The sequence below is a fragment of the Chrysochloris asiatica genome, unplaced genomic scaffold, assembly GCF_000296735.1.
Source record: "Chrysochloris asiatica unplaced genomic scaffold, ChrAsi1.0 scaffold00025, whole genome shotgun sequence".
NCBI classification, from domain to species: Eukaryota; Metazoa; Chordata; class Mammalia; order Afrosoricida; family Chrysochloridae; genus Chrysochloris; species Chrysochloris asiatica.
The window spans coordinates 2,879,529-2,891,867 of NW_006408543.1; the positions used below are offsets into that span (position 1 = coordinate 2,879,529).

General features: G+C 39.6%; 1 protein-coding gene across 1 annotated transcript in view; it reads left to right on the plus strand.

Annotated features, from left to right (window-relative positions):
* The window catches only part of PAPOLA (poly(A) polymerase alpha), an 81,901-nt gene that overhangs the window by 45,443 nt on the left and 24,119 nt on the right, over positions 1-12,339 (plus strand). Inside the window, exons 7-12 of the mRNA XM_006839512.1 lie at positions 1,596-1,707; positions 2,617-2,706; positions 2,796-2,934; positions 4,396-4,468; positions 5,716-5,836; positions 6,672-6,756. Of these exons, the coding sequence (XP_006839575.1) occupies positions 1,596-1,707; positions 2,617-2,706; positions 2,796-2,934; positions 4,396-4,468; positions 5,716-5,836; positions 6,672-6,756 (620 nt within the window). The remainder of the gene's footprint in view (positions 1-1,595; positions 1,708-2,616; positions 2,707-2,795; positions 2,935-4,395; positions 4,469-5,715; positions 5,837-6,671; positions 6,757-12,339) is intronic.

Genomic DNA, 12,339 nt, shown 5'->3' on the forward strand with positions numbered 1-12,339 from the left:
CTTGGTCGGGTATTCTGTGTTGTTGTTGGCGGAGCTCTCTGCTATACGTCCACCTGATCCGCCATCTTGTTTGTTCCTCCGGTTGTGATTTTAGTAAGAATGCAGTTTACTTAGGTCTTGTTTTCACAGAGCAATTTGATCTTGTGATGAGCATTTGGTGCAAAGACATCGAACTAACAAGTATTAGGACTGGTTTGCTGCTCCAAACCACTTAGTGGGAGTTGCTTCATTTACAGATCTTGTGTACTTTCCATATCGTTAAGGAAACTTCCAACAATTTATTTTTGCATATAGCGCTTGTTTTGTTTTGTCTTCAGTAATGGGGCAGAAAATCATGAATCCCCCACTCTGGAAAGACAACTCATGCACATTTTGGATGGTGATGGCAGTTTAGAATATTTAGTGTGTTACTTTTTTAATCATATATTCTGTAGAATGTTCTTTTAGAACTGTCTTTTTCCATTTCATGGAATAATTTTTTTGCGATTTGTGTGGTTTTACATCATTGCCTTCACTGAGTGTCCGTTTGATTTCTCAGCTGCTCTGAGTATACTATTTTGTTTCTTTTTAACTTGGATGAGCTACTGGATTTAGGAATCTGGTTCATTGAGAATTTTGTCCTATACAACAAGTCCGCCTTTTACACAGCTGTCAGCAGTCCTCCTCTCTCCCCCCAGTTTTTAGGCATAGGTTGAAATGATTTTTACAGCATGCGCTTAAGATACTTCTCTTTAAGGTGATCTTATAAATAAAGAAGGCTTGTTTATAGCAGCATGAAACTTTCTGGAACTGGGAAATGTGCCCCCAAGAGTAATAATGACTGATTCTGCTTTGCTTCTTTGCCCCCTAATCTTTCCTTTTTGTTAAAGAGGAAAGTCAGATTCTATAATAATTTGAAATTAGTCTTAACTCGGATTGTTTAAGGCCAGGATTTCTTTAGTTTTTAACAAAAACCTGTTAATCAAAATTAAGTCTTGGAGACCTCATATTGTACTATTGTAAATACGTTCTTGCTGTTCGGTGCCATAGAGTCATATCTGACTCATAGGGACCCTGTACACAACCGAAGGAAACATTGCCTGCACCTGTCCCAACATTGCTCACAATCATTGCTACATTTAAGTCCATCTCTCCTGACTGTGCCGGTTCATCTCGTTGGGGGTCTTCCTCTTTTTCGCTGATCCAAGCATGATGTGTTCTAGGTACCCTTCTCTTCTCTTAACTTGGATGAAGTGCCACCATACAGGTTTTCTCAAACATCAGGAGCTCCCTTTTCACTGAGAGATAGTTTTGGGGTAAATAATCAGGATATTTGCCTTCTACTTGGGCACAGTTTCTACAGGTGGAGAATTAAACACATTTAGTAAACCAGACTTACTAAGTATGATTATCATGCAACGAGTTTTATCTGAGTTCTGTTGTTTATTACTACGTTTTTACACCTCTGGTTAAAATGCCTCTGATATGAATTAATGTGATGCGTGGCATTTTGGGACATTATTGTTAATATACGTGATGAGAAGGTGGTGGTTTTCTAGAAATGCCTTAAGAACACTTTAACATATATGAAATGGTAACTTTTGTTTTCATTTTAGATTGACATTTTGTTTGCAAGATTAGCACTGCAGACTATTCCAGAAGATTTGGACTTACGGGATGACAGTCTGCTTAAAAATTTAGATATAAGATGCATAAGAAGTCTTAATGGTATGTCAGACCTGCTTCCTTTTGCATAGTAGCAATTTTCTTTCAAATATGAATTAGTTGTATTTAATCAAGCTTTGTACTAAAACTTTGTGCCTTTTTGTTTGAGAGTCAGATAAAATGTGCTTTATTCTTCAGTGGTTAGACTCTAGAATGGTGTCCTGGAAGCTGTCTTACTCATTAGTATCTTACACTGTTAATTTCTTTTCTTCTGTTGTGTATGGCACTTAACAAAACAAAAAACAAAACCCACAAGAACCAGATGAAGCCTCCTGCTGTCATCTATTCCGATGTACAGTGCCTGCCTCCATGAGACAGAGTAGAACTGCCCCATGGAGGCTGCCAAGGCTGTAAGCACTCATGACAGCAGGCTGCCCTGTGGAGTTGAAGCTGGTGAGTTGTAACCGTCAGCCTTTCACTTCACAACCAAAGCACTTTAACCAAGGTGCCACCAGGGATGCTTGAATGGCACTTAGAAAGGTTAGCTGACGTTTATTACTAATGAGTGAGATTTGATTGCGTGACCCTAGTTCATTCTGATCCTGATAGCCTCTTTCTGATATTTTCCACTGTTAGGTTAACAGGGCTACTTTGAAACAGTTTTAAGTTAGCATTTGCTCTGGAAGAGCAAGCCCAGCCCCCCTCTGTATTTCTGGATGGGAATAGGTTGAAAGGAGCTGGAAATTTGAAATTAGAAAGCCTAGTTTCAATTTTCTTTGATTTCTTGTAGTACTTGGTGAAAGAAGATAAAGTTGTATTCAATTTTTATTTGCCCTTTCCTTGAATTTACTGTTACTGACTCTACTTGATAAAAATTCATTTTTAATTGGACACCAATCTCAGAAAAGTTAAAGAAGTGTTATCTTAAGCTTGTGACAATTTACTGTTCTGTTTTTCACTCCTATTAATCAGGTTGCAGGGTAACCGATGAAATTTTACATCTAGTACCAAACATTGACAACTTCAGGTTAACTCTGAGAGCTATCAAACTGTGGGCCAAACGTGAGTGCAGAATTTGTTGGCTAGCTTGTGAAAATGTTGGCACGTGTGTTTGTCACTGATTGATGTTTTTGCTCTTCCCTTACCAACAGGCCACAACATCTATTCCAATATCTTAGGCTTCCTCGGTGGTGTCTCCTGGGCCATGCTAGTAGCAAGAACTTGCCAGCTGTATCCAAATGCAATAGCGTCAACTCTTGTACATAAATTTTTCTTGGTATTTTCTAAATGGTATGTGTTTAGATTATTTTACAATAAAATCGATTGTAGACACTGAAGTTTAGTCTTATTTCTATGCCATTTTTGCAGCTGCTTTTAGATTCCAATTTCAGCTCATGACGCAGCCATTTTAGGTAGCCTTGGGGAGGAGATCACGTTGTGTAGCAAACGACCAGCCCAGGCCCATTGCTTTTCTCAGGGTAGTCAAGCCAGGTGCTGTGTGTGGTCTTGGCAAGCCTGCCCTTTAGAGAGGCTCTGCACTTCAGCTGGGAGCAGCTTGAATTGACGGGTTGGGGTATGAGAAAACGCATGTATACACCACCTCTTTCACTCTCTGAATTCTATTTTTATAGGCCATTCGTTTTTGTTAATTTTTTGTTTTCCTTTTAGTTCAGTTACTCTTGGTGAAATATTAAACATTTACATTATAAAGAATAACATTATTAATTCTGGGGATTATATAGTTCCCTTGAGATTAGTCATTAACCCAAGAGAGAATTTTAAGTCTCCTTATTTAAATGTGTACCTGTTTGTCAACTATAATTTCTTTAAAAAAAAAAGTTTAACTGATTTTTGATAGTTCATATTAATTGCTTTAACCTAAAAGATGAAGGGTTCTTAGTTTCTTAATCAAATGTATCATAGTTATTTTAAGTCCTCCTTCCTGTTTGTATCAACTCCTGCCCCTCTGATAAAACAGTAGTCACTCAGTCTGGTAATTTTGAACAAATGAGAGTTATTGGAGAGCATGTATGATTAGAATCATGCCACATTTCAGTACACCTTCTGCTGTTTGGAGAGTTGATGGCCTATAGTCAAGTGATGCGGTGAGATGAGATTGACTAAGGAACATGAAAATCTCTTAATGCGACACACACTAAAGCAAAGGTTCTTTTAAAAACGCTAACCTAATTGTTGAGGGTGGTCAATGTTTTCTAGGTTTTATTTGTTTGATAAAGGAGTATTTCATTTACAGAAAATGTCTTGAAAAGAGTGCATTTACAATTCAGAGTTTTACTACACTGTTTCATACAATGAGAGTAGAGAATAATTTTTATAATTATGGGTAATCCTTTGGTTATAGTTACATGTAAATTTTTTTTTTTAAGTTCTCAATTGCTTGTGGCTGGAATTAGTATAGAGACAAGATGTTTGTCTCTCAAGGGATTTACCCTTCTCTTGTTGAGGCGGACACACCAGCTATCTTAGTTAGATCAGTGCTGCTTTATCTAAATAGTGCTTTGTCTGTCTGTGTGCTAAAGAGTCAGAGATGTTAAACTTCATCCTGGGAAAACTGTCAAGTAAATGATTTACGTTAAATCCATAATGACAAGAAAAGTATTTTGAGTATATGAACCGAAAGGGCAGAATGAATGAAGAAGGATCACATTCACAAATGCTGTATGTTGTACAAAATACGTGTCGATGGTGCTATCCAGTGGTCTTATCAAGTGCTACAATCTTTTTAAACAGGGAATGGCCAAATCCAGTGCTATTGAAACAGCCTGAAGAATGCAATCTTAATTTGCCTGTATGGGACCCAAGGGTTAGTGGACTATTTTTTCCCCTACAAATTCACGTTTTGCAATAACAAGTAAAAATCATCTGCATCAACGATGCCGGGGATGCTCCCCTGTCTTCCGTGTGAGTGGACATGTCCGTATTACACTGTCCTCTAGATAGTCCTCTGTGTGGGAAGCATAATGACGTGCCCTTTAAACCACATCCTTGTACGTAGTTCTTCCACCAGCGTCACTAGAGTCTCAGGCTAGCTAGAACCACCTTGTAAGTCAAAGCTGCGTGCGCACGTGGGGCCTTTAAAGGAAATAAAAGGCTGACTAAAAGTCCTGGTCTTTTTTATTTGGTCTCAGTAGTTGGTTACAGTTGGGTCATTGTGGAAAAGCTGCTGCTCAATGTATGTAGGCAGCAGACAAGCTCTCAGTAGCATCACTTTTAATGACCACGACGTAATCATAAAAATTACTTTGGATCTTTCAAAGATGTCATAAACCCAGTTGGGTCAAACAGAAGAGCTTCCATTTTGTTTCTTGGAAAGCTATGATCATTACTCATTTAAGTGTTACCAACGTGCATTTTAATAATTGACAAAAGAAATTGAATTTGAATAAGGTCCTCAAGGTTTCTAGGTACTCATACTTTCTAAAAATTAATTTGATGTTTTATTGTAATATGAAGAACGTGGTTGGTTTTAAAGTCTGTTCTCGTACATGACAATGCATTTTCAAGTTTATAAATTCCACCACTCATTATGATAGGGAATACAGTGAACTGTTTATTAAATCGTCTCATTATCTCTTAAATGGATATCAGCATGGATAGTGTCATTTCCTCACTGTTAGTAGGTTTATAGGCCTTGTAAGTTCCGAGTATGTTAAAGGCTTGTCTATGCTTTGTTGGCAGTTAGTTCTCCACAGAAGGGTGGCATTTCTCAGCAGTGTCACTTGGTGTGCATCCCCAGCTCTGTGGTTGAATAAGGAAAAGCTAGATATCACTAGATGCCCAGGATCTGTCTTGCTGCCAGGCACACAGCTTCAGTAAGGTGGTTGAATTAGCCCTGCCCAATGGCAACTAACTGTTAGTTGAGACCAAATCTCTGATTCTATAAAGAATTCTTATAAAAACAGTATCTTCTTAAATGGATTTTCTTTCTCAACTCCAGCTGTGAATGAAATTAAAAGGCATGTAATCATTGATTCAGTGTAACAAGGAATAAAAAGTCCAAGTGTGTTGCGTATGTACTTGAAGAAACTGATTGGCTGTTGTTGTATGTAGGTCAACCCCAGTGATAGGTACCATCTTATGCCTATAATTACACCAGCATACCCACAGCAGAACTCCACGTACAATGTGTCCGTTTCAACACGGATGGTCATGGTTGAGGAGTTCAAACAAGGTAAGTGCCTACCCTCATGTTCTCCTTTATATGTGCGGGGCTGGAGTCACAGTGTAGAGCCGGGAGCCTACTGTGCACGTTAAATGGAGGAGCACAGTCTGAGAGTGGAATTTGGCACTCACTGATGGATTGCAGCATGCATTTGAGAACTGATTTGAAAAACTCATTCCTCTCAAGCAGGGTATTTTTGACTGTCTGTTAGAAGATGGGATAGCTTGTAGAGATGTGTGTTTAGCTAGATCTTTGTAGGCTAGCTCCATGCCAATGCCCTCTCCCGCTGGGGGCATGACAGAAGCAGGCTGTACGCTTCCAGGAAAGAAATGGGAGTAGGATGGGGTCCAGACTTCCCATTAGTTTTGGAAGAACTTCACCTTTCTGGTTGCTAGTTGTCCTGCTACTTTGAGGGTGTAACCACTAGCAGTCTTGGACAGAAGGAACGGGGGCAGTGTTAGTTGCTTTGATGGAAAACAGTCAAGGAAATAGAATCAGTTGTACATCCTGATAACTTCAAATTCTAGTGTTTAGAACTGTAATCTGAAGAGACTCTGAAACCTCACAAGATGAGTAGTAGGAAGGAAGGAAACAGGGTGTATGGGGAGCTTCTCTTTCTCAGGGAACTGCACGGCTTTGGCGTGTAGGAAGATGCTCTCTAAGCACAATGACACTTGACCAGAAACCGGGCTCTCTGAAAAGCTTGTGTGCGTGTGTGTATGTAAGAACCTAAGATTTCTATTTGTTAGCATTACTCTGGGGGTCATGTTGGATGCATGTGGTTGGTATGTTTATAGAATGCTGGACTGAAGCATACAAACATTTTGACGTGTCTTTAATCTAGGTCTGGCTATCACAGATGAAATTTTGCTGAGTAAGGCGGAGTGGTCCAAACTTTTTGAAGCTCCAAACTTCTTTCAGAAGTACAAGTATGTATTTTAAGGCATGTCGGATGTGTTGCTCTCTGAGATGCTAATGGTGCAGTGATAGCACTTGTGGTGTCTCTTCTTGCCAGACTCCCGCTGGTTGTGATTTTCCTTTAAGCCGCTGCTGCAGAGTGTTGCCTCTGTCACTGAGACGCACTTGTCTCCTTGTAGGTCATTTGTGGACGCTGGTCTAGCTGCCTGACCCTACCCATGGCCAAAGCTCTTAAAACCTGCCTCCCTTGACAAAGAGGCAAACCATTACAGTCCATGGTCCATATCTGTTAGGAAACAGTATTTTTAGCCCACTTGGGAAAGTTGTGTATCAGTATTCTCTGCAGTGTAGACAAAGTTAAATTAATAAAATGCCGGTACATAGCCAATTAAGTGTTTTTAATAGTTACAACACATTATTGGCCATTTACCCCCATTGCTAATAAAGGCCCTTCAGGTAATTTCTACAAAACAGTTTTCTTGGGATCTAAGTGGGTGTTACAGTTTTTAGTGATGCTTTTAATAAAATGGTTTAATACCTCAGTGCAGGTAAAAAGCCTGACTAACTGTATTGGTTCTGAAGAAAATTGTAAGTTATAATAAATCTTACTTTTACAAAAAAACACGGACTTGCACTTTTATTTGCCCTGAGCTGAAAAATTTCCAAAGCCCCACTTAGAAATTTTTTCAAGTTTGAGACTGTCCTGACCACTTGACCTTGCGGTGCATTGTGTGTTGTAATAATCTAAGCAAGATTGCTCTCTGCTCTTTCCCCGATTAAAAGCCAGATGATGACCCTCATGCTGTCTCTGTGTGGTTTCTGGACCTTCTGCATGAACAAGCAATCATGGAGCCAGCTTCCCTGATGTTCTAGGAGCTGCGCTGGTGCCAGTCCCAACTTAAAGCCTGCAACGGGGAAGGCTCTTGTTTTATGATTTACTCCCCCTACGTTTTATGACCTATTCCCCCTACATTTTGTGACTTACTTTCCCTACGTCTTGCTTTTCTATTTGGCAGAGAAATTTTTTTTACATTTTTTTTTTCCCTTTAACCAGTGCTAAGGGAAATGCCTCTGAACATTTCAACGATGGAAACATACAGGCTTCAAAAAGACCATGGAAAATTCACTTTTTTCCACGAACTTTTTGAAGCCCCCTCATGTACTAATATTCTTGAAAGTAAAATGAAAAATAGTAGGTAGCTGCTTTTAAGGCGAGGCATAAAATGTTAAGTCTCTCAGTAGCTCATGATTTTTTAAGAAGCTAAGAGGATTAAGGGGTAGATAGAATGAAGTCTTTGAAGGATCTATTTATTTAAATGGCTTCCATTGCATTAAAGCAATCTTGAAATTGGAAAAACCTTGACGTTGCATTGGAATTCAGGCCTTACCTTAGAGGTGCTGCTGAAAAAAATTTTTTTGCAGGTTTTTTGTTGTTACGACGTGACAATGACATCAGTCGCTGCTAAATAATACAAGGTTTCCAGTGGACTGGCTGAAAGATTATTACTTTATATTTGAGTTTTCTAAAATAAGCCAGTTTTTAGCGTTAAGTTATATTAAAAAAGCAACAGCAAGGTTGGTGGTTCAAGCTCACCAGCCACTCCTTGGAAACCCTCTACAGGGTCGCTATGGGTCGGAATCGACTTGCCGGCACTTAACAACAACAACAAATTATATGTGAGGAAATATGCAACAAATTAGAGAAAAGGTCTAAGTGCAGGGAAAACTAAAATATGAAACAGTGGGTTGGTTATAACTGCACCAGTATCTCTGTAGTTTCAGTCTTCTCCAGGGAGGTCCCTTCCCCTCTTGAAGGCACACTGAGTGCTAGCACTAAGCTTTTCTAAATAGTTAGTTTGGAATTTTTAAAACATGTCTGTATATGAAATATCCCAAAGATCAGATGTACTGCTGAGTTGAAATCCAGAGTTAAGTCTTAGCTTGGAGCTTACATAGAAAGTCTTGCCATTGATACATTGATGTCATTGGGTACCGTCAAGGAGATTAGAATTTGGCGAAACATTGTAGGACAGAGTAAAACTGTCCCATAGGATCTCTGAGGCTGGAGTCCTGGTGTGGTGCTGTAGGGTGAGCACTGGACTGCAAGGTTAGAACCACAAGGTCGGCGGTTCAAACTCACCAGCTGCTCTTTGGAAAGCCTACCCAGGGGTTGCTCTGAGTTGGAACCGACTCGATGGCACTTCACAACAACAAAGCTTAATGGAAGCAGAATACCAGGTCTCTCCTGTGGGGTCATTGGTGGGTTTGAACCGCTGACCTTTTCAGTTAGCAGCTGAGCATTAAAGCACTGCACCACCAGGGTTACTTGTTGGCTAGGTTAGGGTTTTCAATGGTCATTCTGAGAAAGGGGCAGCACCTTGAAGGAAATCTCCCTGGTCTTCAAGAGCAGACAAATCGTCTAGAAAATGAGATGTTTGCTTTGTTTGATGGAAAAGGCATTGCTTTGTAGAATTTTAAGTTGTTTTCGGGAAATTTTCATGGTTTCTATTTTTTTGTACTCAATAATTCAGTAATAAAAACTCATTATATAAATGGGGAAATTCACTATTTTCAGGTGTTCATTTCACTAGGAAACCAAGAAGAAAGGGTATTAGAGAAAACCCCAGAATGTTCTCAAAGGGGTAGGGTTAATAATAGATCATTGTCAGAGAGTATGTGTGTAGATGTCTGGTTGTGAACTGTAGCTCTTGGCTTGGGGCTATTTAGGGATCTTAGACTAAGAAAGAACGTAGATTTTTCAGTGCACATAACTTAGCTGTTACCTACCCAGGTAAAGTATTGGGGAGATGAAGTGGCCAGGAAAATCCAGTTTACAGGGTACTTCATGCTGAATAATTGTTAAGTAATAATTGCAAATAAATGAATTGTTAAATTTATTGGCTTAAAATATTGGGATCTGTGATAATCTTTTAAGTTTGGGGTAAACTCATGATGACTGAATTGCATTCTGACTTGGAAGTGTCTCTGGAGGCACTTGACCATCATGCATGTCAGTGTTAGGTGGCAGTGCACAGTGCTTTATTTCTTGTGGGACTGGGTGAGACTTCCCTTCAGTCATTCATAGGTCAGGTTTCGAAGGGTGACATCATTGCTTCTTACGGGTGAAATACTAGGGGCTTCAGAGAGTTCATGGAAAAATTTATTTCCGTTTTTTACAGCAACATCTTGAAGCCCCTCATAGGGGATCATGCTTTTAGGTATGTCACCAAGTCACGGAGTCTTAAACGTGTAAGATATTTCTACTTGGTTTCTGTACTCTGAGAAGGAGCATAAGAATTGATGAGCTAGTTACCGTTTTTTAAACCTGAAGCAAAAGTAGATGGTTTTTTTTAAAAGAATGAAGTTGGGATTTTCCACCCCCAGTTGTCTTACATAGCTAAGTCTTTTGTTTTATAAATCAACTCCTAATGGCTAATGTAAAATTGGCAAGTTATGTCTATTCATACTTAATTACTACATTTTTTAAAATCTCCCACTTCAAATTTGACATTGTAGTATAAAGTTAGAGTCATTTAACCCTGAGAACCCCGGTCTAAGCAGGAACCAAAGTCAAACTCTTCCAAATTGTCCACTCTCGATTGCCAACAAAATAACCTTCAGGTGGACTGTATATCTTGCTCCCTAAATAGATGACCTGGTGCCTCTTGTAAGCTCCTGTTGGAACACTCACTGTCATTAAGATTCCATTTGCTAGTGCAGCAAAGGAGTGACTTGGGACCTCAGGGGCCTTTGTGCTTGCAGTCAGGTGACCCGAGGCAACGTGGCATTAAAAATTTTTATATGCATGGTGGCTTTGCACTGCTTCTAACTGTTAAAAGTTGTTATGCTTTGTCAGAGAACCTCCCCCTTTCTTTTTTCACAACAAAACAAAACAAAACAAACCTGTTGCTTATTTCTTATCCTGGGTTCAGGACATGAGATTACTGAGTTTATTAGGATTTTTTAACACGATATCAACCATTTATTGTTTTAGTTAAGTGCCGTCAAGTCAGTTCTGAATCCGAGCTACCCTGTATAGGGTTTCCAAGGAACCCCTGGTAAGTTTGAACCGCCGACCTTGTGGTTCAAACTGTTTTATGAACCAGTGCTTTATTCAATGCAGTCATTTTTACATTAACTGAAAAAAAATAAGGTGTCTTTAAAAAAAAGACTTTTTAAGGTGAAACAAATTCAGAAGGAATTACAGGATTGTAAAGTGGGTGGATGCCTTATGATTTCTCATGGAAACTTTCGAAATACTGCCTTTGATGAGAGGAATGAGGATCATTGGTGTAGGGAAGGACTCTGCTGAAGTTTTCCCAGGTGTTTTTCTGCTAATGTTTTGGCTGTTTCAGAACACTCTTATAATAAAATGTTACTATTCTTTGGCCCTCCTAAAAGTCAGCAAGCAGAATGCCTTGAGTATCCCAGAGAACTCTGCCATTCCTTTGCTGTTGACTGGATGGTTCACGTTGACTCTGACTGACTACTACTTCTTGGTAGCCACTATTTTGATGTGCTTTGCCCTCAGGATCATCTGAAGCTTTTGTGTGACTTAGTTGTGTCTGTACTTTGTGTGTTTGGCCTGCTCTGGATGGGAGAGTGAGCAGATTCACTGACAGGTCGGTCTGGGAGGATGTAGACTGTGGGTTCACCTCCGATGCTGCTTCATCTCATATCTAGCTTTCCTTCATCATCACCTCAGAAATGATCCTGAGGGCAAAACACAATCAAAATAGTGGCTTCCTATCCTGTTACGATTCTCCAAAGAAATTCTTCAGGATCTTGAACTCGTTAGTATAAAATTTCCCTTGGTAACTATTGTTTGCCACTGATCTGGATGCAGTAGTATCCATTTATTGGGTAAAGTTTAAAGTTTGCTCAACTTCAGTTTTTCAGTCAGAATTGTGTAAGTTGAACCAATTGAGATGTCTATGGTGTTGACTTTTGTTTCTGCTGGTAATCATTGGTCTTCTTCATTGAGGGCACAAGATGAATTTTTTCCTTGCAAACTGATGTGGATGGTCTACCACTGCGGGTTTCATCTTCGACATCATCTTGTCTCTTCTTAAAGCAAGTTATCCATTTGTAAACTGTTGATTCCTTTGGGGCATTGTCCCCATAAACTTTTCGTAAAGCATCAATGATGTCACCATTCTTCCACCCAAGCTTCACCATAAATTTGATGTTTCTTCTTATTTCAACTTTAGCAGAATTCATGATCCTCTGATAGGGAGGGACTCTTTTCTACTTGATGTCTTATCCTTCTTAGAGCCTCAGGTGAGATCCTGAATCTGAAGTAGTTAGAATTCTGAGGGTTCTATAGAAGGATTTCTGGTGTGGCACTGTGGGATCAGCACTGGACTGACTGCGAACAAGGTCGGCAGGTCAAACCCACCAACTGCTCCTAGGAAAGCCTATACAGGGTCGCTATGAGTCCGAACCGACTTGAAGGCACTTAAAAAGGAACACTGACACCAGATAATCCCTTAGGCACGCAGCCTAAGGCGAGCGGATTTACAGCATGAGTTTATTAGGATTTTGTTTCCGCTTTCAGGGTTTTTTAAAACAACAGATAAAATGCATTGGCGTGT